Source organism: Hippocampus guttulatus, chromosome 5 (genome assembly GCF_054856545.1).
Source record: "Hippocampus guttulatus isolate MCC_2025c chromosome 5, RoL_Hgut_1.0, whole genome shotgun sequence".
Classification (NCBI taxonomy): domain Eukaryota; kingdom Metazoa; phylum Chordata; class Actinopteri; order Syngnathiformes; family Syngnathidae; genus Hippocampus; species Hippocampus guttulatus.
Genome location: NC_141265.1, coordinates 16,579,214 through 16,606,978, shown reverse-complemented (window position 1 = coordinate 16,606,978; position 27,765 = coordinate 16,579,214). Strand labels below are relative to the sequence as shown.

At 42.6% G+C, this 27,765-nt stretch overlaps 1 protein-coding gene across 1 annotated transcript in view; it reads left to right on the top strand.

Moving 5' to 3' along the window:
* Positions 1-27,765, top strand: part of LOC147205274 (netrin receptor UNC5C-like) — a 157,360-nt gene that overhangs the window by 59,959 nt on the left and 69,636 nt on the right. The window contains exon 2 of the mRNA XM_086111773.1: positions 16,655-16,885. Within this exon, the coding sequence (XP_085967899.1) occupies positions 16,655-16,885 (231 nt within the window). The remainder of the gene's footprint in view (positions 1-16,654; positions 16,886-27,765) is intronic.

Below are 27,765 nucleotides of genomic sequence, written 5' to 3'. Positions count from 1 at the left end.
CTGCAGGAAATCGTACATCCTCCGCTCAGATTTTTCAGGTGGGATTCATGTTGGTCTCCCACTTCAGAAACAGTAATTCTCAGGAACTTGAAGGTGGATGATTGTTGTCTTCACCCGCTGCGTCCTGCCCATCAGGAAGCTGTAGATCCGGTGGCAGGTGAGCTGGAGGCACTTAGAGGAGAGGAGTTAAGGCGTGATAATCATTTTATTGAGACGCCTGAGAGCTGTTTTAATTTGTAAAAAAATAAATAAATAAAAGTATGGCTCCTTTTTAGCAGGTTTACTTCATTTCATATTGAGAGGTGGTTAGTACATAGGTTATTGGTCTGCACTGATTGATCCTTTTTCTCAGCTGGCAGCTATTACTTTGAAATGTGGCAAAAAAATAGAAGAAAGCTCGTAAAGTGGGGAAAAAAAATAATCCTGTGTATTTTTGCCTTTTGGGTTCTTTGCAATCATTTCGATTTGCTTTGAATAAGACGTGCTGACAAGCTATACACACGAATGTTCTGAACCGCAGCTTATCTCGATGGGAGGTTGACGGAATGACGCCGTTGTTCATTCCCATTTTTGCCAAACAACATCTCGATAGCGTTTGTCATTCACAAATAGTCCCAAAAGTCCAAATGAATTGGCCCAAATCTGCCAATGTTGGATTTCCCTTCTTTGTCTGCTATGTGGCGCACAACACAACCCGCATGGCGAACCAAGGCCGCCGGCTCCTCATCATTCATTGTCGACGTGTGCGCGCGCGTGAGTATCGGCCAGGCCGAGGGAGCTTTGGGTCACATGTAAATTAGTTAAAATAGAAAATTATCACACTGTGCGGCAATCTATGCGGGGCGTGTAGGGTGGCTGGCGTGGGAGCGGCATTCATTTTTCATGTGTCATGCGGAGTGATCTTAGGACCCCACACCTGTCCCGAAGAACACCCTCAACACAACAACACCTTCAAGGTCTGGAGAGGGTGTGAAAGACTGCACGTTTGTTCTCTGCACTGCTTGAATTTATCAGCAATTCGCTTATTCGGCAGCGGGTGTGTTTACCCCTTAGGCTGAATAAACTGATTCAGGCCTGTTTTGTGTTGAATTGAAAAGCTTTGGATTTGACCAAAGATGAGGCAGAAAATCAAACAACTGACTCAGATCTAGAAGACTTATTGGCGCTTTCCATTTTCCTCGTGTTCCAAAAGTAGCACTTTGTCAGGAGCACACCCGCGTGGTGAAATTTAATTCGGACTAAGGCGACGAACGAAAACTACGGAGGAGGTTGGAATGTCTTGAGCCGACAGGCCCGACATTCCCCTCACGTTGGATTTAGGAGTCTACGCTCGCTCACTCGCTCGTCACCACAGCCGCATGTTTTCATGCGTCCTGTTGACGCGTTAGGATCAAGGTGCTGATTGGGAAAACTGGTGACAGGGAGATTGTATTTATTTTATTCTAATTTCACCAAAATAAAATAAAATGCATATGTCTGCTTTTGCTTTCGAACTCATCAATTAAAGCTACAAGTGGTGATCAATGAGGCCTCACCGCTGCATTTTGAATGCCCAATTCTCCTATTTCCGAGTGGGAATTTGTCAGCGTATGAGCCAACTATAAATGTTCAATTTCCGGCACGGGTCCTTGAGACTTTTTCCATTTAATTTGGTATGGACCGGTCAATCTGGTGTTCGGGGCAATTTCTCTCTCTCGCTCGACTAAGAGAGAGAGATTTGAGGGTTCGTGTTGAGGACCCCTGCATCCATTTTCAACAAGGATAGATGTGCTTTCAAAAATCATTTAATTTTCAGGCACGTCAGGAGTCCACCAAAAGTTGATTAATTGGCAAGTTTTCCAGGTGCCCAAGTCCTAACCACACCTTGTTTGTAATATTAGCCGAAAATAAACCTTAAGTGGTGAACCAGATGTCAATGATGAAAAACATGTAAAAGGCTGTGCATGCAGTCTGGTTTTTTTTGTTGTTGTTGTTGTTTTTTTTAAAGTGGAACGGCTGCTCCTATTAATGAGCTGCAAAATGAGCAGTTGTTTACCGTGTATGCGTCTGGGTGTGTGTGCGTATGTTGGTGTGTGTACAGAGGGAGTCAGCAGGGGAGAGAAGCTTGGTCAGTAATGTGTTTGTAATAAGGTCAGAAGCAGGAGTCCATTATAAAACAAAACCCTTGAGGCTCTATTTATAGTGATCTAAGACCACGAGGCGAGGGGATAGAGAGGAAATGGGAAGAAAAAAAACCACACACAAGGGAAGACCGCCAAAGAGGATGAGGGCAGTGGCCAGAGGTGTTTGGAAAGTGAAAAGGGGTCCAGGATGGCCAAGAAATTTTGGCTTCAAAATAGAGTCTATGGCTTGGGAATGTGCCAATACAGAAGGGCTTCGAAGCAGAGGTCTCCACATATTCATCCATGGTGATTATAAAAAGTCATCACACCCCTGTTCAAATAACAAGATGAACAGCCAATCACACCCACATCTACAATGTCACTTAGCGGGAACCGATCCCATACTGCCCGCTTACAAGTCTGGTGAGTGTACCACTACACCATCAGCAACTATGTAGTGTATATAACCCCCCCCCCCCCCCCTCCCCTGGTCCCCTACACACACACACACACACACACACACACACACACACACACATTATTTTCAGTTTCAAATAAAAGTGTTCTCTCTTGTATCATTCAACGTATTGAAAGCTCTTTACCTTTTTAAAAATAATTTTTAAAAGCGTGTGATACTTCACCGTATTAACTTTTTGATAACCTTTTGACACAAACAAGAGTTTAGATCCTATTATTAGACCATGCGACAGGCTTATAAAAACATGTAGCACGCTGCAAATTGACTTTGGACACTGCGGAGAGACAAGGGAGGTATAAGGAGCCTCCAGATGGTGACAGGCGCGATCCAATTTTTGTCTTCAGCCATGAAGGAAGGAGTCTGCAAATGAAATAAGCCCGTAAGCTTTTCCCGGTCATCTCATTGTGCGTGTTTGCAGACTCAAGCGATTCTTCCTGGACAAATACAATCTACACTCTTTCAATCTTCTCTGGAGCAATGTGCGCGTCAGACGGGTCAATGCATACAGTATCACGTATTAGGAGTGATAAGAGGACCTGCTCACATGGAGATGTCTATTAGGTCATGCACAAAAGCGGAGCTGTGCAACATTTCTTGTCTTGTATTCGAGTGGTTCTGGGTACAAATCTTTGGCCTTTTTGATTGGAATTTTGCGTTATCCCTGTGTGTGTGTTTTCTGCCACACCCAATTGAACCACTGGTTAGCGTGTCGGCCTCACAGTGCACAGGTGCAGGGTTCCATTCCGGCTCCGGCCTTTTTGTGTGGAGTTTGCATGTTCTCCCCATGCACACCCCGCGGCCGTTGTGTGGATGAGTGGATTGGAAAATGGATGGATGGGTGGTTGACTTGAGTCTGTCCCTGTTGACTTCAAGTGAGAGGCGGAGCTATGTCCTGGACTGGTTGCTGTAAACCAATTTGCTAGTCACAGGGAACATCTGGGAAAACATTCACTTTGACACGTGTGGACGATTCGTAGTATTTAGTGAACCTGCCTCCTGTAGAATTCTCAGACTTCTCGCAATTGATGACCAGTTCCTTTTGAAACCAAAGAGAATATTCTGGCTACCGTTAATGTCGGTCAAGCCATTAGATTGGATACCACAGTCAAATGGTACCACAAGATTTTTGGCCTTAGGCCGCAGAGGACAGAATGTACAGTCGGGTAGCTGTAAAGATGGCGTGGTATCCTCAACGTGTCTTCCTGGTAGAACACCAATGAGACTAATGGGAATCTGGCAACTCACTTCTCCTGTACTTTGAGTAAAGTGGTCACGATCAACACTTTATGAGAAGAAAATCGGCAAAGCTGTCAAATTTAGACGAGAGCTGCTGAGTCATGGCTTCTTCTCTAAGGTTAGGTTGGCGCTTGAGCCTCAGCTCTGTCGTCCGTCCGCCAACCCCGCGACGCTTCTTTTTGGGGGAGTCCATCTGCTGAATATTCCTTGTTCCTTCTCAAGTGAGGTCAGAGTGGAGAGTATCTTAATTCCCTGCACAGGGATTGCAACAGCATTCAAGCTGTTTCTATTGCAACACTTCGTGCTTTGTAGTCTTTACAAGTGAAATAATCACTTCTATGTTTTGCCTTTTGTTCCCTCACTGTACCATTTTATAAACCTGAAACTTCCCATAGCAAGCTGTGCGAAATAAAGTCGGAAAATAATCTGGTCGTCTAGATAATGGGGAAAAGAAAGCAGGTGAGTGCTTTCTCATCGAAACGGCCCGAACGGCCTTCGGGACAAATAGACAACATTGTGCTATATCTCTGAAATTAGGCCAGTGTTGTGATACGCCGATGCGCTGCCCCATGCCGACTGCCTGCATTAATATGGATGGCGGGCTGTGATAGTAGAACATGAATGAAAGCGAAGTCTTGCTTTTCCCGCAGGCCTCGGGATAAGGGAGACAGAATCCATCTGGAAGATAACATTACACAGCAACTCACACAAGTTTGTACACCCACAAGCTAATGTGGGACTATGCATTTCAATGAGATACTCCAGCTGCATGTGGATGCGTCCCTGAGAGCGCATGAGGGTGTGTGGCAAATTTTCATGTCGGAGCGATTGAATGTGTCACCTCAACAGGTAACCCTTTGAAACGACAGTTATTATTTTTTGTTTGTTCACTTATCTGCATTCCTCTGCCGCAAGTCGCAAATGTCGTCTTTTGTTGTGGCGGCCTTGTCATGTGATCACGGCATCGTTCGCTGCAAGGGTGACTTGATGAAACAATGTTGCAAATTGCAAGCATGGAGCATTAATGGGATTTTTTAATTTTTATTTTTTTGTGGAAAACGAATTGTGTTCCAAATTAGTTGAAGGCTAATTGGAAAGTTTGTTTTTGTTTCACATGACAGGATATGTTTGTTGCTTTTGCATGCATCACATGCACAGAGCCGCACCACCAATCGACAAGTGTAATTCAGCAGCTTGGTGATGAAGTGCTGCCTCTACAAACGAAAATACAGTCCATGCTTTTACTGTTTTTATGTGGGTCATTATATTCTTCGCAGTTGGCACTCAATGCTTTGTAGATGTGGTAAAGCAGCATGTGGCGTATACCCAGTGCTATTCTTCTTCTACCTGTTACAAGTAACGTTAAGCAATGGTGGTTGTAGCCTGAAACTACTACCTTGATACCAAGAATTCATTCCTGTCAGCCAGGGATTTGACATCATCATGTTGTGAATCAGTGTTTCCCCAAATTTATTAAGCAAAGGCACATATTTTACATTAGAAAATGTAACTCGACACCAAACAAAGACATCCAAAAAAGTGTCAGTATACACTGAAATAGTGGGGGTTTGATCTCAATTCACTTCCACCTTTAATTACTCAATGTGAAATTGCAAATTTCTCCATTGAGGGAGAAATCTTAAATTTGTTCAATTGAACACAGAGCTATTATTCCGTCGTATGAATCGTCCTTGGCAGTAAGATGCAATGATATGGAGCCAAAGCATTCCTTTTACACAACAGTCGACAGACCTTTGGCCTAAGTGCAAAAACATCAAAGCGATACCAATGGGGAAAAATTAGAAATGAACAGACCAGTATGTTCTGTCACTTCTCGGCAATCCAGTTTTCTGCTGCGGACATATCAGGACACACAAGTCCTACAAAATGTATTTCTTCATGTAACACTCAGCAGGAGCCATGAAAAAGAGGCAACTGTCACACTGCCTACCTGCGAGTGCCCACGCGTCAGCTGCTCCTCAGGAGACGTGCCAAATTGAAAAAATAATCCCGTATTCGAGCTTGTCGAGATAACTTAATTCGACGGCACCGCTAAAGCGATCAAATGGATCTCGTAACATGACGTTAAAAATTCATTCGCATCGTTTCAGGTGATTGGCTGGCGAGTCACGCGCCCACTCGGCTAATTGAGTCAGCGTGACGGCTCGGCTGCATATTAAAAGCATATTGTAGTCTCTCATCACCTTCTGCTGCTTAGTGGATGTTGTCTTTCGAGCTGCTTTACTGGATTAGTGGAACGCAGAATTAATCTTGAGTGGATGTTAAATAGACGGTGCGGTGGACGAGTGGCTAACGCTTGCGGTGCATAGTTCTGAAGGAGTGGGTTTTGAATCCCCGATCTTTTCTGAGTTCCTTGACTTCAGCTGGCATTCCAAAATTATGCATGTAAATTGAGGACAATGTAATGATCTTTAGGTGCATATCTTTAATATCAATTCTTGTTTTGTCAGTAGATATACCCGCTTCTCATCCAAAGTCAGCACACCCCTGACCCTGGTTCGAGAAAATGGCATACAAAATGGAAAAAATATTCTGTAAATACTCATCCACCCGTCCATTTTCTATATGGATTATAGTCTCTAAGATTACATATGTCCTGAGGCCGATCTGATTTTTGACCACCTTGGTCGTGGCCATTTTTGGCCACATACAGTCTTTAATATTGTTTTCTTTTACACATCATCATAAATTTAAAAAAAAAAATCATTGCTAAAATTATTTTGTTTGCACAGTGTACAGGTTGAAAGACACTCAAAAATGGCATGCTTATCCAGACTGATGTCGCTATATATACTGTATATATATATATATATATATATATATTATTTTTTTTTAATAGTATTGCTTGTAGTACAGTCTCCCTAAAACAAAGTGAGCTCCTACTTCTTAAATTCTAATATAATTCTTCACCATTGTCGGCCTACAACACAGGAGTCAAACTCAAGGCCCTGGGGCCAGATCCGGCCTGCCACGTCATTTTATATCCCGCGGAAGCAAATCAAGCATGTCAACTTTCGTGATGCTTGCGAAAATCTCGACCAAAATTAAAAATGTTCATTTGTAATAAAGAAGAGACTTATTGTAAGCATTTTCTTGTAACCAAATCCCTCATAACAGTAAATTAAACAATCGCTGAATGAACCATTATGATTGACTTTGGTCAATCATAACGGTTAAAAATGTCAAGTCTGAATCTAGAGTGTTACCCATGTTACCTAATTTGTAGCATTCAATCCCAACATGTATCAATGTAGTTTTCATGACTTTCAAGTGGCCAAAGGTGGATGCAAGGGAGCCAAAATGCTGAAGTTGCAAATGATCAAATCAGGCAAAAATCCCCACCCTTGGGAAGTTTGCGATAAAACAGTTAAAATGGTTCTATAAAAGGAAATGAGGTGGATACAAAACACCAGGGTGTTAATCAACTCTATTTCGCATTGTGGGAGACATACAACACCGCAAATTAAATGGTTCTTATTATTCCAAAAATGTACATTTAGTCATTAAACGTGGAAGTTGTAGATGTCGCTCCCAATATAGAGGAACATTCTTGTCCTTTACAAATTTCAATCTGGTATTCATCGGGTGGAATATGCTCCCATTTGATCAGTCCAATCACATTTAAAGCGACTATTCGGATGACTCCAATTATTTTGTCCAACTGACAGGCGCTCTCACGCATGGAAGCGCTGCAACCGGAATACTAAGAAAAAAAAAACAGGAGAAAAGACTGCCACAGAAAAGCTTTGTGCGCCTTCGTGAGGCAAATATGAGAATATGCCTCCCTTATACCTCATACGGTCATGGGGAAGCATCCGCATTAATGCATCAACGTGTTTTTATCAACGTGCATTTCGATAGGCTTACAGTATGTCTGTTTAAAAATGCATGTATTCCCTGCCACACACACACACACAAACACTCACGCTGCTTTAAAAACTAATATGCACTTTGACGCCGCACGGACCCGATAACTCCAACCTACGCAGCCTTCAGAATGATAATGAGGTAATAACGGGAAGTATGCATGCATGTATGTATGAGGGGGTTATATTCATATAGCTCAGTTGCCTCGATTGTATAAACAGTGTTAGCGCTGAAATTGAACAACTTTGGGTTGCATCATTCAATTGCAACTGGGGGGCAGTGGGGGGGGGGGGTGTCTCTGAAGTTGCACCAAACGTAAATTTTTCTCCCTCTGTAGCGAAGGAATGTGTGCGAGCGTCACCCCAAAGTGTTTATAATTGGCTGTGTTGCTTAAATTACAGTTGGAAGGGCCCCAATGTGGGGCGCGGTGCGATGATCTTGACTAAAATAGTGTAATTGCATATCAGCTACAGTAGGTGGCAATGGCGCTCTCATTTATTTATTTAATTTCAGGCAAATTGATGCATCTCAGATTTTCTGTTCGAGACTAAAAAGCAATTTTAGCTTTATTCTTTCTTTTTGTTGTTATTTGGGTTACAATGTTATGCAAAGGTGAGATTGTAATAGTTTCACAGACGTATTATACTATTTACTACTGACGAGATGATATTCAACCTCAGAGGATGCACTGCCTTCTATTGAACTTTGAGTTACCTCCTGATCAAACAAACTGAAGAAAACCCGGAAAGGGATTTCTATCTTTTTTTTTTTTTTTTTTTAAATGAGGGAGTGGGGACGCAGCCAATGGGCATGACAAACGATTTAACACGCCATGAGTCTTAATACCCTGTCTCCTTATGTCTCTTTTAAACCCGGGGTTCAGACCGTGCGGCCCTTATAAATCTAGTTGGAGGCGCCACACATGTGGCCCAGCGTGACACGGTCAATGAGAGCAGCAGACACAAGGCAGCCGTCACTGTCCGTTCCCATAAAGGTGCTCACTTTTACATACCGCTCCTATTAATTGCTTTTGAAAAAGCCCTCAAATCCTGCCGGCTGATTAATGGACTATGACGAGCAAAGGTTGCTACTTGTGCCGTTTGCAGTCTTCTGGCATTTAACCGTCATGGCTGGCCGGTCCAGGATGACACCCTCATCTTCTGCATGTGAACGCTTACAACTGAGAAGTGCCGAGCAAGCACAAGATGATTTGATAAGAGTGGATGTTTGAAATGGGATTTTGCATGTTGTGCAAAGTGACCAGATTTTCTCTGGACGGGTCCACTTTTTTGGACAGCAGTCATCAATAATGTTTTTCAAGACCACAATAGAACCTTATGAGACCTCAGTTCAATGAATATGTATGTATGAACTGTGTGTGTGTTTGACTTTTTGCGGGGTGGGGGTTATGAGTGGTTGCAATCTAGCATCTACACATGAAATGATTTTGAGATGATGGATCGTCTTCATGGGATTTTTCTTATAAGCACAACACGAACATAAGATGGTCTGATAACATTTTCAATGAGAGTGTTTTAATGTCTGAGTGTAGAATATTGGAATTGAAATAACGTTGACAGTTTGAATCCATGGCGACCAGATGTCCTCTTCGTATGGACAAATCCTCTACAAAAAATAAATAAAGAAATTAAAGACAACAAAAACAAGGGTTACACTTTCAGAGGTTCTGCCTTCTTATACGGTGTCACTACGTCATGGTTGGCAAAAAACAAAGAATCCAGGATGTAGGTTGATGTGGGATATTACTCTGCACCACATCGTTTCACATTTTGCCACTGACCAAGCAGTGATGCACAAAGCTGGCTTTCTTTCAAAAGGCAGTAGTTTGTTGTCGGGCGGGAAAAACATGCGGAACCCCAAAGGACAAAAGAACATGAGCAAAACCGTGAAAGATTCCTGGAAGCAATAGTTTTCCTTCTATTGATTTCATTAGCGCTTGTGAATGCCTCTGACATAGCAGACTGATTACATGCTGTGACTGCGATTTGTTCTTGGGCTTGAAACGCGTCCAGAAAAACAACCAAAAATTCAACAAAAAAAAAGGAAACGAGTCTTTTAAGCCGCAAACAAGTATTTAATAACAGTGCCTCGCTGCCAGTTATGATAGGTTCAGCATTAAATGAGCATTAGTATCCTAAAATGATGCTAATGATCATATTTGATCATATTTTCATAAATTTAGAGACTCTGTGAGTTATAATAGATCCTTGGGCGAAAGTAGGTAAACAAAACCTCCATGAATATTTGAATAGCAAGCAGATAAGGAAAGGATTTCAATTTACAATGGATTAAGCTTCTGACCGAAAATTTCAAGGAGAGTGCACATTTTCAATTCAGAATGCTAATGTCAGATTTTAAGATTAAGATTAAGATTAAGATACCCTTTATTTGTCCCGCAATGGGGAAATTACAATCAGAATTCAGAAAGGAAAACGCTGGGTAGGGAGAGGGAAAAAAAATAAAATACGCTCGAACTATCCTCTTCTGAGGATAATTTAAATCCAGGATAAAAAAGACCCTAGCACGTAAATAAGCATATGACAGTTACAACAAGTCACAAGACATAACATGTAATAAGGGGGAGGATGAATGGGAGGGGGGGGGGGGGGGGTGACCGCGAAGTGCCCGAAATGACCAGCTGCACGGATTCACACGAGCGCTCTGCATGTCGAACCACGTCACGGGGGAAAAAGAATCGGAGCGATGAAGACGGTGATAACAAGGATGTGTATGCGCGTGTGGTTGTCCAGTTGTGTATGTGTATGCGTGTACAGGTCATAGCTGCTTCGTCGAGGTCTGCTCATCATGAAGACAGTCCCGGCTTATCAGTCCATGGCCGAGAAGGAGGGGGGTGATGGTGGGGGCCCTAGATTCCATGCATACTTCCATCCAGGGGAGAGGGCCAGATAGCGTTGTTTGTTTTGGAGGGACGGCCGCCAACAATTTCAGACAGCCTTGAGTCCGTGGTCTGTATCTCTTCACTGGCGCCGATCAGCCGAATCCGAAAACTCTTTCCGCAGCGCGGATTTCAACTTCTCCATGATGTTGTCGATCGCGCGGAGTCGCTCCAAAACCGCATATAACGGGGTGGGGATGAGTTTGTATTTTGTTTATTGTTTTTGAAGTAGTACCAATTAAGTGAGTGACATCACAACTGACATTCGGTACTATCAATATGATTAAAAGTTAGCGTGCTAATGACCACACGAACAGTCACGAAAAATAATCGGCCAGTGACTGAATAGTCAGGCGTAAGTTTATCCTCTTAGTCATTATTTTTGCTCCCAAAAAGAGGACTTCTGGAATCATTATATCATGATACTCAAGCAGATGATGAGCTATCTTAACACTGAGGTCTCAAAAGATGCCATTTCAGACAAGGTTTCCAAATCGAATACTTGCCCAGGCAAAAGAGGGTTTCTGGTTACCCCAAGACTCAAACTGTGAAACCGAATTTGCATAATTCAAATCCAACACGGAAAATCCCATTGAAATTGATCACATTCTGATAGAATCAATTTGTATTTGTCTTGGGCTTGGGCTTAGGTTAAGACGTCACATGCTAAAACCGTTTCATGGCACATCTCCAGTTCTCGTCTTCCTCTGGAAGCATCACCCGAATTTTTTTTTAAAAAGTCAAATGCTTGCAGACAACAATAACAAGGTGGCAGCCATTTGCGTAAAAGTATGTTTTCTCAATACTGGATAACAGCGACAGGCCCGTTTGTCTTAAGCAAATGCCTATGTATGGCAAACACACGCCTTTGCGCCGACAGTATATGTTTTTGCAGCTGCTGCTGATAAGATGTTAAGAGCTATGATCTCACGACTTGAACGGCTACGGCTCCTGCACCCCGATACGCATCTTGCGGCGTCACTTAGCAGGAAAGCAAGGTCCTGCTCCCCACCCTGTGTGAAAACTTGATGGAAAGGCACATACATACTCTCGAGCATGTGGCATTTTGACCTTATATAGCCATGATGGGCTTGCTTTGCCGTCAGGGTGTATAGATGCTTGGAATTCCTCGCTATCAACCCCCTGCTAGCATCCACGTAGTGTAAATCCCCAAAATGTCCGAAATGAAAATGTGCTACATTGTGTTCACCCCACTTGTCGCGGTTCATCTTTGTTCCCCCGTAATTCTGCATTTTTCAAACATGTTTTTTGTTTTTTTTAATGGCATACTTACTGTAATGCAGCGGCCCAGTGAACCAGTGGTGAGCGCGTCGACCTCACAGTACAGCGGTCGTGGGTTCGATCCCACCCTTCTTGTGTGCAGTTTGCATGTTCTCCACGGTCCTGCGTGGGTTTTCTCCGGGTACTCTGGTTTTCTCTCACACAAAAACATGCATGGCAGGCTGATTGAACACTCGAAATTGTTCCGAGATGTGAGTGTGAGCGCAGATGATTGTCCATCTGTGTGTGTGCCCTACGACTGGCTGGCAACCGATTCAGGGTGTTCCCCGCCTACTGCCCAAAGACTGCTGGGATAGGCTCCAGCACCCCCGAGACCCTTGTGAGGATGAAGCGGATCTGAAAATGGATAGCTGGTTGGACTTACTGTAATGCCCTGTCATGTGGGAAAGGAGAGCGACAGTTGCTGATGCACTTTTAAATACAATACACAGACGCGACTGTCGGCCTCAGACTCATCTGCAGATAGGTGGACCTCACATGCTAGTTTACCAGGCCCCGCCTCTTAAAGGCACATGCACATACATACCCACTAAATATGCACGTCATTCTTTATACATGTTGTGTTTGCACTTTTGGGAGTGGGGACGGGGGGAGGGGGGAACATGCACACTTCCTGAATCAAATCATTCATTGAAGGGCGGTAATGTTGTTGATGATGAGTTTGATGATGAAATGTCAACATGAACAATGTCGGGGGCACCTCACTTACATGTATGCTGTCTGTATATAAATAACAATAAGTCTTTCAGTTGGAATAGTTCCATGGTAGTTGTGTCAGTCGGGGGTTGCTAACTGACTCCGTACCAATGGGCGTTCGCCAGCACAATTCACATCCTTTACGTCATCCGTTACTTGTAGACCCCGTCAGTAGCCAGTTCATCAATTGAAAGTCAACCTAGAGCTTAAACGCCTAATTGACTTTCTTTTTTTTTTTTAACAGTGTGCAGAAGGAGTACATTTGTAAGCACTATCTGAAGGAAGTGTGCCCAAAGAGATGATGTCAATCGCACATCATTTGAAGAAGTCATTTGGCAGTCAGTAACCCTATTTTCATTATAAAGTGTGTCGATCATATAGACAATACGTCAGGCCTGATTTAAATATGTCGGATGTCAGGTAGTATATCTTTAATAGCGTGTGTCGGTACTTGACACGGTGGGTCATACTCAGTCAGTAGACAGTAGATCAATGGGTTTTATGTCAATTGGCTTTATGTCAGGTGGCACTTAAGGACTATGTCAGTAGATATTTCTTTCAACTACTGTAATTCTGTTGGAAGTAGATCAATAGATTTTCCTTTTTTCATGAGTAAGCACTGTCAGCAAGAGTTACTTACAGTATATCACTTGCTGGATGTGTCAAAATAGTTTGGTCGGCAGCCTGCCGGAGAACATAATTCAGTAGGTCGTAGATCCGTCGCTTGTACATCGGTTCACACTTTCTCATTAGAAATGATAGATTCAGTAATATGCCAGTAGGTCCATTTGGGTCTGCTCTACATGAGTAGTGTCTTGGCAATACCTCAGTATGCCATGACGACAGTATGTCAGTTGGTGGACGTACATTATTATTGATCAATCGGCTTTTCGGGGTTTCCCCAAATGCTTTATGAGCCTGGCGGGCGTGTTAAAGTAGTGTAAGTCTCTGCTGTAGGTGTTGCATCGGAGAATGTCAAGGAGACAATCCATCAGGTGAAAGTACGTCAATAGGTTTTACATCAGCCTTATGCGTCTTTGTTTGTCAGTACATCCAATGGTCTTACAGTGTGTCCGCTGTTGGTATGTCTGCACGCCGCAGGAATTGAGCCAGTAGCCTGCGAGACACCGCGCAGTTCCAGTCTGCTGGCGGTTTCGCCGTTGTTCCAACCGTTGGCAGTTGTCAGACACACTCAAATGTGACCGGCCACGGCTGATGACTTCATCCTCAATAGATGCTCCCGATATTTATTGGTCGTGTTCCGCAAGGTGTTTTTTTTTTTTTTTTTTTTTTTTTTTTTTTGAAGCGGAGCCACGAGCAAAGGGGTAAATGGAGGTTTTGGGTCCCACCGTGGTGCAATATTTACAAGGTACAATAAATCGCATCGGGGATGTTGTTCGGCCGCAGCCATTCATTTTTGATGACAGCATTCAGGCCAGACGTTTATGAGCTGGGCTGCGAAGGTGCGTAATTCAACTCGGTTGGTGGGGCGGGCGGGGGTCATCAGCAAAGAGGAGCCGCCAGATAAACAAATGGAGGATTGACGGCTTGGGAGTGAGGCGTTAAAAAGGAAGTTGAAGGGGGGAGAAAAGATGGAAAGACATGAGCTCATAGACAAAGGGAATTGTGTATCAATTCCTTCACCCGTTCCTTATTCCTCCCGCCCCGTTCTCGGGCTATCATGTTTCCTTTACCAATCAATAATTTACAACTGCCACTGTGGAGCAATGAGCCCCCCAGCGCTAAATGACAGACGAGGATGACAGAGAGTATTCATCGGGCCTAGCAGAGCGAACAGCGGCAGAGCTGCCAGGAGTGGTGGAAAAATAAACGATGCTCGTGGCCATAATTGTGCGAATTTCCTTCATGTGTAACTGACATTACGATGGGAAAGTTATTTGTGAGGCGATGGAGTATCCGCCCACTGCACCCATCAAGTGTGAAATTATACAACCAAATACATTCTTTGTGAGACAGAAAATGTGCCTGGAACTGTTCGGATAATGGCGAATTCTTTTGAAAGAATAGCACCACAGGATGGTGGGAAAGCATTACGTATGTATTCATGAAGCTTCTCAACTCACTTCACCGTAGTTCCTTGGCACCGAGATACTACAAGATGGTGCCAAAGAGCGAAAAGTTGAGATTTTCAGTGATTGACAGACGGTAGATTCCAAGAGATCTTAGAATCGGTGAATCCGCAAATGGCGAATTGTGAACAACTGTACAACTCCCAACATCCCCATTGGGTCATCTGTGGCCTTGAAATTTCGCAGTTTCTTTTGAAACTGACAGATACTGCAAATGCAGTTTTAACTTAAATCTTGCATATCGTTGATAAACTGTGAATGTGAAGACCTTCGGCATAATTTCGCGATCCGAGGCTATCGATATAAATTTCACACGACTTAACTGTTATCTCGGTCATGCATTGATTTTCCTCCAGCGTTCAACCTCATTAGAGCCGACGTTGAAACAACGTTGGCGAAAGGCATATAACACCCCGGACTGGTCGCCAGTCAATCACAGCGGAAACTCGGACAAATTCAAGTCATTTATGCTCACATTCACATCTATGGAAAATTTGAAGTTTTCACCCGATGCCATGCTTTTGGAACGTTCACCTTGGCAAGCATGGGGGAAACATCTCAATTTCATGTCATTTTTAAATAAATGTCATCAAGGTCTTGAAATTCATTTCAGCCGCTGCTGTCGACGGAGCAAAGAAACCCTCGAATGTGACACAGCGGCAAAATAAATCCATGAGTGAGAAAAACTTTTTTTTTTTCTGTGGAGATAATGGAATTACGCCACATAAATGTCTCACCATTTTCCCTCCTGTCACAGAACTAATTAGAGGGACGGCGGGCAGAGAGACTGTCAGCAAGGTGATATCAAAGTGGAACCGGCCTACTCAGTTCTCATTATTTTTGCTGGTGTTGTTTTACCTAAGCTGCTTTTATAGCTCCGAGCCCGCAGCTACTGCCGCCGTTGCCCAAGATAAGAACGCACACCGAATTAAAGATCACCTGTGTGTGTTGTGAAATACCAACTACAGCGGTGTGTGTTTTATAAGTCCAAACAAGCTCAGGAAAATGACTGATGACAGGAAGCGGGAGGAAATGGCACAGCGCTGTGTATTAGGGTGAGCGCGGTGCATCTGTTGTTGTCGACATGTCCACCTACACTTGTAATCCTCTCCGCATTGGTGACCTTGACAAGCTATCGATTGAGGAAAGGGGAGGTGAAGGAAAAGGACGCAGAAGGGGTGAAATACTTCGTGGAGATCTTTGACTTTATTTGTGTGGATGAATTAAAAGAAAGGTTAAAACGAAACAAGAGGAGGGGAAAAGAAGTGAAAAGAAAGAGGAGGTCAAGTGATATAATGGAGGGAAGAAGATTGAAAGAGATGAAGCAGGAAGTGGAAGGGGCACGACGGTGGTGATGGAGAAGGTGGAGTGGGGAAGAAGAAGGATCAGAAGGGGAGGGAAATTAATAGATGGGGCGGTGGGGGTTGAAGATGGAGGACAAGAAACAGGATGGAGGAGAACGGACAGGGGAAAGGAAGCAGAATGGGAGAGAATGCCATGGGAATGAGGAGGATACGGCAGGAGGCAGAATTGAGAGAAGAATTGAGAGAGAAAAACGAATGCCTTTGCACTTACAAACTTTATTTGATGTTAGTTCCAAGCTGGTATGTATGTAACCGCCAGTTCATGTGTACAGTATGTTATAGGACCTTGCCAAAGGAGAAATTGGCAGACACTTCTTAGTCATCGCGTGTATTTGAACTGGCCCCTCATATACAAGTTTGTATTCCCTTTTGTCTCTCGAGATTCTCGAAAACCCTTATCTTGTCTTTTGGCTACTCAAGGGTTAACATTTTTCCCTTGACAAGTATGAGAGAAGAAAAAGCAAGAGGATGAAGGATGGATGAGAAGGAGACGAATTGACAATTGGCTCCCGTGTTCAAGAGCACGAAAACCGCCAACACTTTCAGTGAAATTCCAATCATTTTTTTTCCTCCCACAACAGCACGAGAAGACGACGATTTCCTGAGCGAGCTGCCCGAGACCTTCCCGTCCGACCCGCCCGAGCCGTTGCCGCACTTCCTGTTCGAACCCGACGAGGGCTACATCGTCAAGAACAAGCCCGTCAACCTCTACTGCAAGGCCACGCCCGCCACGCAGATCTACTTCAAGTGCAACAGCGAGTGGGTCCACCAGAAGGATCACACAGTGGAAGAACGTGTGGATGAGAACTCAGGTAAGGAATCACCCACATATAGCGTGAACTGTCAGACCTACATTTACAACTAAAATTCGCATATTCGCTCTGTGAGATTATATCAGACTATTCCCAATAGTCTATCCTCTTAATTTTATTCAATACATCTTCCGCCGCTGCGGACTCCCACAATGTATGGTCATCTTCCTCGAACCAGGAAGTAGAAAACACATTTGCAGCGCTCTGGAATATTTACAATTTTTTGCTGGCGATGAATTTATTTTCTCATTGTGGGTTTGAGTAATTATGGAACTGTTCTTTCTGCACCAGAATAAAATATGGTCCAGTCCTGTCATGTTTGTCCTTGAGCATGCAAAAGGCCTGCTAAAATATGGACGGACAAACATCCAGTATATATAACACTTTTTTTTTTTTTGGTCACTTTTGTTGAATAATAATTTGTTTTTCTTGGGTTAAGGTCTAGTCATTTTTTGTTGTCTTCCTTCAACCAGGAAGGAGCCCGTTAGCTAACATTCATCCAGCTAACTGATATACCGCATTCCACATTTTCTCACCTGAGTTTGTCGTTTTGCTCTTTTGAGACACAATTGCCCCCCCCCCCCCCCGCCAATCACAGAATCTACCGGTAAATTGTATTTTCCAATTGTCTTGCGACATCCTCCATGAAATAGCAACTAGCCTGCTAAGTAGCCTAAGGCATTTGCCGACAGTTTTACTTTTTTCAAAGGGTTTTATTTTCTCTTTGTGTCATTTTGAGTTACAATTCGGCTCACGTTCCCATCGCAGAATGAAAAATATCCCTCCTGTCATCTTATATAATCTTCCACGCCGGACAAAGCTCCTCTGTCGCTGCTGTGCAGTTCACAGTGAAACCTGCTGGTGCTTTGTGCATCATTTAGTGTCCCGGTTGTGTTTGCGGGTAACTAAGCCAAGTCAGGAAGTGAGCCCAGTTTGATGTTTCCACTGATTCAGCTGTCACAGTCACAGAGGCAAACACACACACACACACACACACAATAGAAAGAATGTTCTAGTTGGTGCTTTGAGATTGTTCTGTCACATCATGATTTAAAAGGAGACCAAACTATGTGCTTTAGTAGACACCGCTAAGCCGTAGATCATTGCGGTTCAAGTCTGTGTCCAATAGGCTTCATTTCTCTCTTTCCCTTTAATTCATTGTCTATTTTTTTCTTTTTTTATAGTCCATATGGCACAGTTTTCACAAATGTGTACTTGGGTTTCCCTCGCATCAAAGATTGCGTCGAGGAAAACAAAAGAAGAAGGAGGAGGGATTAACATTTGGAGAAATGAGACAATCACTCCTCGATGCCGTTATTTTCGAGACTCGGCAATTAAAGTTGGCGTCACGTCATTGAAGCGTGTAACAAATCAATTGTCCCAGTGTCTGAATATTTACCATCACAACACGTCCCCAACTTTATGCTACATTTTTCAAGAGGAAGAAAATTTTAACTAAAATATGATCAACACTGTTCCTCTTCACCAAGAGACTATTGTGAGTGGGCTTTACCAGCTCCTCATCAGTCGCACGTAACACTGATGTTGTAACATATAGAACCAGATGTGTACATTGTTTACTATGTAATTGGATATGCATTATATGGGGTGCAAAATAAGTGTCGAACCGAAACTTTTTTTTTTTTAATTTTCTTGATGTGGCCAAATGTAATGGACAAAATGACATCCGGATTATCGCAGTTTTCATTGCGTTGTAACAATGAGCCTGTACAACTAATTCATTTTTGTGTAACAGATGAAAAGTGCCACTGACAGGCTAACAAGAATGATCTTATACTGTATGTTACTATAATTTAAAAACCTTCCGACAACTGTTACTTTAACAAACACAGCGCTGCAACACATGCCCAACAAAGCCTTGAACAATACTCGCAGGCGTATATTCTCTCGGCTGTGTGAGAGCAGTGACTTTTACTGCAGAGGATTAGTTGGGGACCTACTCTGCCTCTTCCTTTTCCTGTTAATTGCACCGCATTATTTCTAGTAGACCACAGTGCTTCCCGGCACAACGTTGTACTCTGCTAAAGGCCCTTAAAGGCTAAATTCAGACTTTTCCATATACCTGTACTGCAAAATCCCATAAAAAATATAACAGGCCTTCTCGAAACGACACAAACTGTTGAATTATTACCTCTCTAACAGTGCCAATCAAAACTGAACACTGCTATCTCTGTAAAGACTTTTGCCCGCCCCCTTTATTGAATTGCATTCGATGTGTGCCTTTCTTCACTTGTACGATCTTAATTGCCCATCTTATTATGCACACCTAATGGAGATATGTGGATGTGTCAAAAAAAGGAATAATAAAAAATAGCTGGATGACAGCCAGCATGCTGTGTAATCATCACCGCTCTTTTATCGTTTTTTTTTTTTTTTTGCCTTCCGCCATCCTCCGCTTCTTACTCATCATCCTTCAGCATTCATTACGGGCATCGTCACGCACCTGCTCGTCATTTATTATTCACCCTGTCAGACACTCGTTGGCTAACCTGTGGATACGTTTTAACAGCTCAGGCGGTGATGTATAGATGATAAATCGAGATATAATTCAATGAAAAGTTGGATTAAATAAGCATCGAGCAATGCTTGATGTTATGTTAATAAAAGTGGATTAATGGCGCGCTCGGCTGGGCACCGCACCATCGCTCGTTCGCTCGCTCGGGGGATGCTTAAGCTCCTCTGGTACATCCTGCTCATTTAAGAACTCGGTGCTGTTTTCTTGTTTCGTTATCCTTGCTTTGGATTTTAATATGTGCTTTGTCACTTGACGCATCATTAGTAGACTTTATATCGAGGGACTCGGCAGAAAGTTTTGCATTTCATGCAAGATCGGTGATCGCTTGGAATTTGCCCATCGATGAGTGATATCATAGCTCGGCTCTGCAAAATAAGATATTACAGCCAACGCACTGTAAGTTGATAGGTGGGCAGAAGTATAGGTGCAGGTAGGTAGGCAGGCAGGTCGGAATGGACTGTCTGTCTCTCTTTCCGAGTGATGTGTTCAATGTGGCGCATTTATTGTAGTTTCCCGCGACCACTGAAGCCCCGACTGCTGTGCTTCTTTTCTTCCTAGCCAAGCTTCTATTCTTCCCACTCCTTATCATGTTTTCCCCGTCCCCCTCCCGCCTTTACCCCCAATCCCACATGCCTGCCATTTCTTCACATTGGCCGCAATGGAAGTCCTTTTGACAGCATTCCACGAATGATCCGTGCATCTGCTGCCTCTCCGCTGCCAAAATCAGCGAGCGTGTTGATTCCACCCGACGACGGAATTCTTCGATCGCAAGCCTCCGCATGTTTAACATCCTTTTTAGTTTGCGTTTTTCGAACCCAATGCATTCGCGGAACGTGACGGGTTACGCGGGCAGATGGAGGTGAGCCGCCTTCATGCTGTCATCTTGCCGGACAGCCGCGGCTAACCGTGCCCCGCTGTTGCGTATGGCGTGCCAGCTGGTCACTTCCTGTTTCTCAGCAACAGCAGAAACAAGACCTCGAACCAGAGACGCAACCCGCCCGTCCCCCAGATGGGGTTTTGAACACAACACAATTATCAGCCACCATGTTGGATGAACACGTGCATACGTCAAAGACGAAATACTCACACGTACATGTTATACGTGGCTCTCACTGCCTTCCATTTTGATTTCTGCAATTAAAAAGCATGCGCGATTGGATTTGAGATGGGATCACTGACTTGCTCATTGAAGAATATCCCATGACTTTGCCTTTAGAAAGTAAAAGTTTTGAATTTATTTCCTTCAAAAAGTCCTGAGCTGCTTACTAACCTGACCGCTGATCATTTTCTTTCTAAACTGCCTTCAAGGACGAAGAGGTGTCCATTCATTTTCTTTCATCTTGACCTTTTTTCCAACCTGTTCATTTACGGGTACGGGTACTTTGATTTGACTTCCAAAAGTCTTGAGTTGCTTATTAACTCGGTCATTGATACTATTAAAAAAATGTGTTTCTTGTGTAATTTCTAAATGAATGATTATTTGCTAAAAGCAACAAAGTTCATCCGTTTCACATTGAATATCTTGTCTCTGTAGTGTATTCAGTTTAATACTGCGTAGGTTGAACAAGATTAGCGGATCATTCCGTTCTGTTTTTATTCATGTTTAACGCAACGTCCGCACTTCATTGGAATTTCATTTCATTCCATTTATTTATTTATTGCATCCTTGAAAAGAAATAAAAGGCGGCATAAAAACATTTTTAAAAATGTAATCTCCTCCCCTTATCAATACAAAATGAAAGACAACTATTGTCATGGCATCCTTATAAACACAATTTTACAATACAAAGCGGAATTGATGCAATGCCCTCATTTATCATTTATAATCCGTAATCCAAAAGACATTTATTGAATCATATAAATTAGTCCAGCAGTATAAACAGTGATCTTGGATATTAATGAAAAGCAAAACAAAGAAACAACCTTATGGCCTACTCTAATGACTCGTTTTTTTGCAGCATCAATAATGGATGTGGTGAACTCAGATGTATTGTCCCACATCTCTGTGCAGTACTGCGGGCAGAACAGGGAGGGTGGAATTAGCTGTTCTTGAGCCTGCTGGTTCTTGCACAGAGGCATCACAGTCTCCTCCCTCGACGGCAGCAGGTCAAAGGGGCTGTGAAATGGGTGGGTGGGGTCACCTGCGATCCAAATGGCTTTGCGGGTCAGATGAGAGTTGTAGATTTCCACTAGTGGGAGGGGGGGGGGGGGGAGACACCAAGGATCTTCTCAGCATGTGATATGGGATGCTTTGGATTGTGGGCTGTTTCCCTCACATTATTCCTGCAGAAGTTGACCTTGTTGTATCCGAATTTGATTCTTTTTTGCATGTTTTTAATGTTTACTTAAATCCACCGTACGCATCCATGCTTGAAAGTTGCCTCATGATGTGGTATGCTTTGGATTTGGAAATGTTTTATTTTTACTTTTTGGGTATGTCTTTTTATGGAATATATTTGTTACATTGAATATACAATAGAGAATTTCACTCTGCTTTTACTACGCTCGCGATTGTGTGTTTCTTTTTAAATCATTACATAGCTTGAAATGCCTAAGGCTTAGGTTAGGAATTATATATTATTCATTGGTTTCATTGGAAATTTATTTTTGGAGTTAAAAACCAAATGGTCCTTGCTCCTGTGGACACATTGTCTTGCCAAGTTTTTTTTTTTTTTTTTAACCGAAGCACCCTGTCCACGACCTCGGTATATCTCCATTAGCATGGAATGGACTAATGACATATGGTGCGCCCTCATACTTACTTTGTCTCCATTAGTTACCGTGTGAATTATTAGCTATAACTCACGTTTTCCCTTTGACACACACACACACACACACACACACACTTATGCTCAAAGTATTGACTCGGGTGATATGTGACCTCCTTTCCTCCTTTGCTGCCATTGCACTTATTGATTTCTTCTCATCTTTACTATCTCTCTCGCACTCTTCCTGTCAATGTTGTCTTCTCTGTGCTTCCTTTTCCTCCCATCACTCCCACTTGCCTACCTTTTGGCGTCTTTTTGCCTCACCCCCCCACCCTTATTTTTTTATTACTTTTTTTTTTAATCTCTTATCACCACATTATTAACAACCATCACAATTTATAGGCAGCTCCATTATTGTGTTTCATTTCGGGTGTGATTTGGAGGTACAGTGTGTGTGTGTGTGTCCAGGAATCTCTTGCTTCACTGCTGCACGCACACACACACACGCACACACACACACACACACACACACACACACACACACACACACACACACACACACATACACATGTATACATATAGTAGGTATTCAAACGTGACCCGGAAGGAATGGTACTGATCAATCAACGTCAAGGGAGACCCACACAGTGACATGCACAGATGAGTGCAGACACACGCACACAAACGCAGTGGGAGTGTTCACTCGGACACGGTCCATCGACTCGCTTGCGTCCGTGGTGTCCCACGTGACTTGCTCGCACAGGCATGAATGTCATGATGTCTCTGTTTCCTCTGTTTTTGTTTGGCTCGCTCCTCCATGCTTCACCCATAGTTCAGTACATTTTTGTTATCGGGGATTTATGATTTAATTCGATCCATCCTTTTTATTTATTTATTTTTAACACTTATCCTCATCCTTGTCCTTGGCCAATAGCAGGGAACAAACAACAAGGCAAACCTTATGACAATTTTAAGTCTTCAATTCACATCACATGCTTTCGGGGCGACGACTCTACCCATGATGCCAAAATTTGGCATACTTCCACCGGTGCAGAATTTGTACTTCTCACATGAGTCACCGTACAATGCTAAATAACAAGTTGTCAGTCACCAAAAAAAAAAAATAATAATAATAATAACCCCAAACACTGCTTTTCTGTGAATGCATGAAAAAGGACAATCAAATGCTTTTCACGAGAAGGAAGTCAGCCAAGGTTGCAGAGAGACAATGTTCCAAAACACAAAAACACTGAACAACACAGACAGGTGCATGTTTTGTATTCGACTGAATGTTATTTCATGCGTCGTCTGAAAAGCTCAGCCCTGAAATAACAACAGCAGACAAACCACAATGCACAGAGATTGACGTCTTATATAAATCAATGAAAGCTGCGAACGCCATTTCGAGTTAAGGTCATTAACAGGTGGTGCCGTTAAAGTAAGCGCTCGGTTAAACCTACCGGGACTCAAGCTGTGATTAAAAGAAAAAGAAATGAGTTTTGAACAACCGGATCCATATTAATTTTATTTTATTTTTTATTTTTTGATTGAACGCACTTAAACCTAACCAAAATCATATTTTAAAAACATGGTACATGCATAAAATATAAGCATGTATAGTGCATATGTTGTTGGGTCTGTGTGTACATTAAAGTGCCTTTAAGAGGCGGGGCCTAGTGGGGTAGGGAGTCAATGTGCGAGTGCCTGGGCATTTGTCTGCCCTGAGATTATTCCCTGCCATTTAACAGCTGAAAAGTACATTTGTGGCTGCGGCTCTCCTTTCCCAGAAGTGAGGGCATTGTAGTCGGTCATTCAACTCAATATACTGTAATACAAACCCAGAACAGTTCCTTCATTAGTCAAAAAAGTCATCCAGGCATCCACAATAGGGGTTGTCGAGAGTCGCCTTGTGATGTTTTGTTTTTCCTCCTCTCCCCTCTGCTGGGTTTTACTTTTGCATTCCCGTTCGGGTGTCTCCCCCCTCCACTACACAGACAAACTACTTAGAACAAACATTTAGATGTTTTTTTTCCTTCCATAGCCTTCTTTTGTTTCTTTGCCCTCACCAAAGATGTGTCTGTTTAACCTGTCACATTTTGAACACGACATCGTTTTTAAGTGCTTTATTTCCTCTGCTACCCTTATCGTCTTTTCAAGAGAGCTGAGCTTCAAACTGCTTCCTTATCGCGTCCGCCCTTTACATAGCGACTTCCATTCCACTCGATTCTGTGTAACATCTTTCTATTTCTTTGGCGCAGGTGTTTGATGGCTTTACTGCTTTCGCGTACTACGTCAGAAACGGAGGCAAAGGTGCAGTCGGCACTGATTCACCCCGTTTATTGGACTTGAATGATGTCTTCTTTTAAGTTGCGCAGACATTTTTTTTTTGGACAAAGCCTAATTTGCATGTCGGCATCAGCATCCATTGTTGTCCCATCTTAAAGAGGTAATGCGATTTTATCCACATTTTTAAACATCTCCCAGGAGTCTTAATGCAAGCTCTTTGACATTATTCTGTCAAAATACACTAAGGATAAAGAATTATAGCTTGTCACACTCGGTGGCGGGTCTGTCTCATGCAAATGCAGCGTACGGCTTTTGTTAGCAGAAAGTATTTTTGCCAACTGCCTGCAACTTTAAAGAAAAAAAAGAAAAGATGAGCAAAAAAACAAATCTAGACTTTCTTTGTGTGTATGTGTGTGCGTGTGCGTGTGTGTGCGTGTGTGTGTGTTTAAGATTTCAGGAGACTCAGACTCCCTCCTAGGCTGGAGATGACCACCCATTCATGACCGTACTGTAAATGAATGCCGCTTAAGTAAAGTCAGTGACCCAATCATTTGCATACAAACGATTAAAAAGTAAAATTGGCACATTATGAAAACCGGATGTATGTGTTGTGTTGTGTTATTTTTGTTATTTTGACTTCAAAATGGCGCCGCGTGAGTGGCTGCCTTTCCAGCAGCTCCTATATTTTGTTGTTCTACTTCTTCCTTTCATAACTTTGCTGCTGTGAATCGGGAATTTCTCCATTGCGAGACTAATAAAGGTTTTCTTATCTTATCTTAAAAATGAACAATTGACTCACTAATTACAAGCTGCATTTTGTGTTGAGTTTTAGAAGTTAGGGCCGAGGTATGGTTAGGTTGATTTGAGCTTGTGTAATTCAGGTTGTTTTATTAAAATTTTACTATAAGTTTATAAATCTAAGACCAATTAAACCCTAATCACAAAGGTTAAAAAAAAAAAGAACGTCAGGATGTGCTAACATACCCTCAGGTATCATCTCATCTATTTTTAAGGGTTCAGCAGTGAGATTCAGTTCAGATTTTATCAATACTGTCCAGAGAAACTCCCACTTATAGACAAGGATCATGTTTAAGTGACAGAAAGTGGAGCTCCAAGGCAAGGCAGCTTTATTGATATCAGCACAAAAATACACAAGATAACTCAATGTGCTTCATTGTCCTCGAGCCAGACGAGTACTTGATAAACAATAACAGTGCAGCTCAGCCTCTGGCTTGCGGACGTCATGCCGAGCCATGTGGTCGATGTCAGAATGTCACACTTATGAACTCAGTTGAAAGCGATATTGATGGATGAATGCCAGGGGAACGTTGGTGCTAAACTTGAGAATATTTTAGACATTCTTGACACACTTTTATTAAAATAAACTTTTTTATTATTATAATTTTTATGCAATCCGTGTGTCAAAGTTGACTTGTGTGGCTTCCACGCAAGAAGCAAAAACACGCTAACAACCAACATTAAAGTCAAGATCTCGCATGATTGACGGGAATGTCAGTGACAGGCTCCATTCATTTTGATACGGGATTTATTTATTTTTTTCCTCATGAACTTCCCGAGCTGACATGAAGAGCTCTCTTGAAGGCAAGTTCTGTCACGCACCCAATTTTCTTCACCTTGTAGCTCTGATTTTGATATGCAAACAAAATAAGGCAACCTGTGAAAAGTTAGTTTGACTTTAAGTTTCTGATAAATTGGTCTCGCTAACCATGGGAGATTTGTGTCAGAAAACAACGCAGGACAATTGGGGCTTCATAAATTTCAGCAGAACATGTATTTATTTATTTTTAACCTATCAACATTTTATGCCTATTTTCTGACATGCTAAGGACTAAACAAGGAACAGAGTCATAATTCATTTTTTTCAATGACTGGAAAAAGTTCATTAAGCATCCGCAAGATGATATTATCAGCAATATTACGGCACTTGGGGGGGAAAAAAATGAACCCAAATTTGGAGTTTCCACTGTGCAATGAACGAATAAGTCCCATGCTATGGTAATGGTTGGCTTCCTACCTGTCACTTTCCCCTCTTGTGCACTCTTGCTGGATTTTCAGCCTCGGCGCAAGTTCTTTCCTCATTTTCACCGAAGTGCTCCAGAGCCTCTCGCTGTTTCTAATTGCCCCTTTAGCTGGCATTTTCGTCGGCGCCTTTGCTCCCTCGCTGTGCCCCCCTTCTGCAGTTTTTGCTGGTGATGGCGGAGCAGTCGCCCTTGTTAGCCTGCTAGCGGGAGTGCTCGCATTGTCACTTTTCAGTGTTGCTACTCTTTGGCCTTCTGTACTCTTATTAGCTCTTGTTGTGTACCTTTCCAGCATTTTTCACAATATTCGATTGACAAGCATTAAACCGGTATAATCAAAATTCACAGGCCTTGCTGCTGACTTCAAACTTTTTTTTTCTTTTTGGCCAGAACTTTCCAAGTGCCCTCGATGGATATGCCGCTGAAATGATCATAGAGATGACTGCCATTCATATTTGAGATTATAGTCCTTGTTTCTTTTCAATTGTGCTAGGACTATTAATTATATTAATATGATTATTGTTATTATTATTGTATTATCTTATTAATGTTCTATTTTCGCTCTTTTTGCACAGCACATTTTTTTTCAGCTGTGGTAGATGTTTTAAAGTGCTCCGAATGAAGTTGAGTTGATGGTGTAAGGTGATTTTTTTTTAAATTCAAAAATAGAAAGACAAAAAGTGTGATTGATTGATTTTTCATTATTAGAAAAAATATTGTGGTTTATAAAGACATTTGTTTTTTCCTTTGAAAAAAAACTAAACAAACAAAAATCATCTTCCATCTTGACTTCATCGCTGTTGCCTGCATTTGCCTTTGCTTCTTCAGGCAACTGCAACTCGTTCCCATTTGCCTCGCTACTGTCTTAAAACTTTATTTTCTCGAAACTTCCTGAGAGTCCTCGACGAGCAATCCCCGCGGAAATGGTTGGCATTGGCCTGTGTAACACCCCTGAACCCGAAATAAACTGATCTTTCGCATGGAACATTTTTGTCCGCCCACGCATCCAAGTCCCCGTGTACTTTTCCCTTAAAAGCCATTTTTCTATCCTCTGGGTTGAACATTTCATTTGGCCTCTCGCACTTCTTAATCTTTCTCTCTAGTCTGTGTGCTTAAGCATTCACTTCCTCCTCTGCCTCCTCATAATTCTTTTATTCCTAAAACATTTTCTGAACGCTCGGCAGTCCCATTTGATCCCGTTGCCTTCTCAAAGGATACGATGGATCAGGATTCGGGAGTAATGGAAGACATTATCTTATACGCCTATCATTACCGTTAGTGTAGTTGGCTGTGTTCCCTGATTACGCGCAT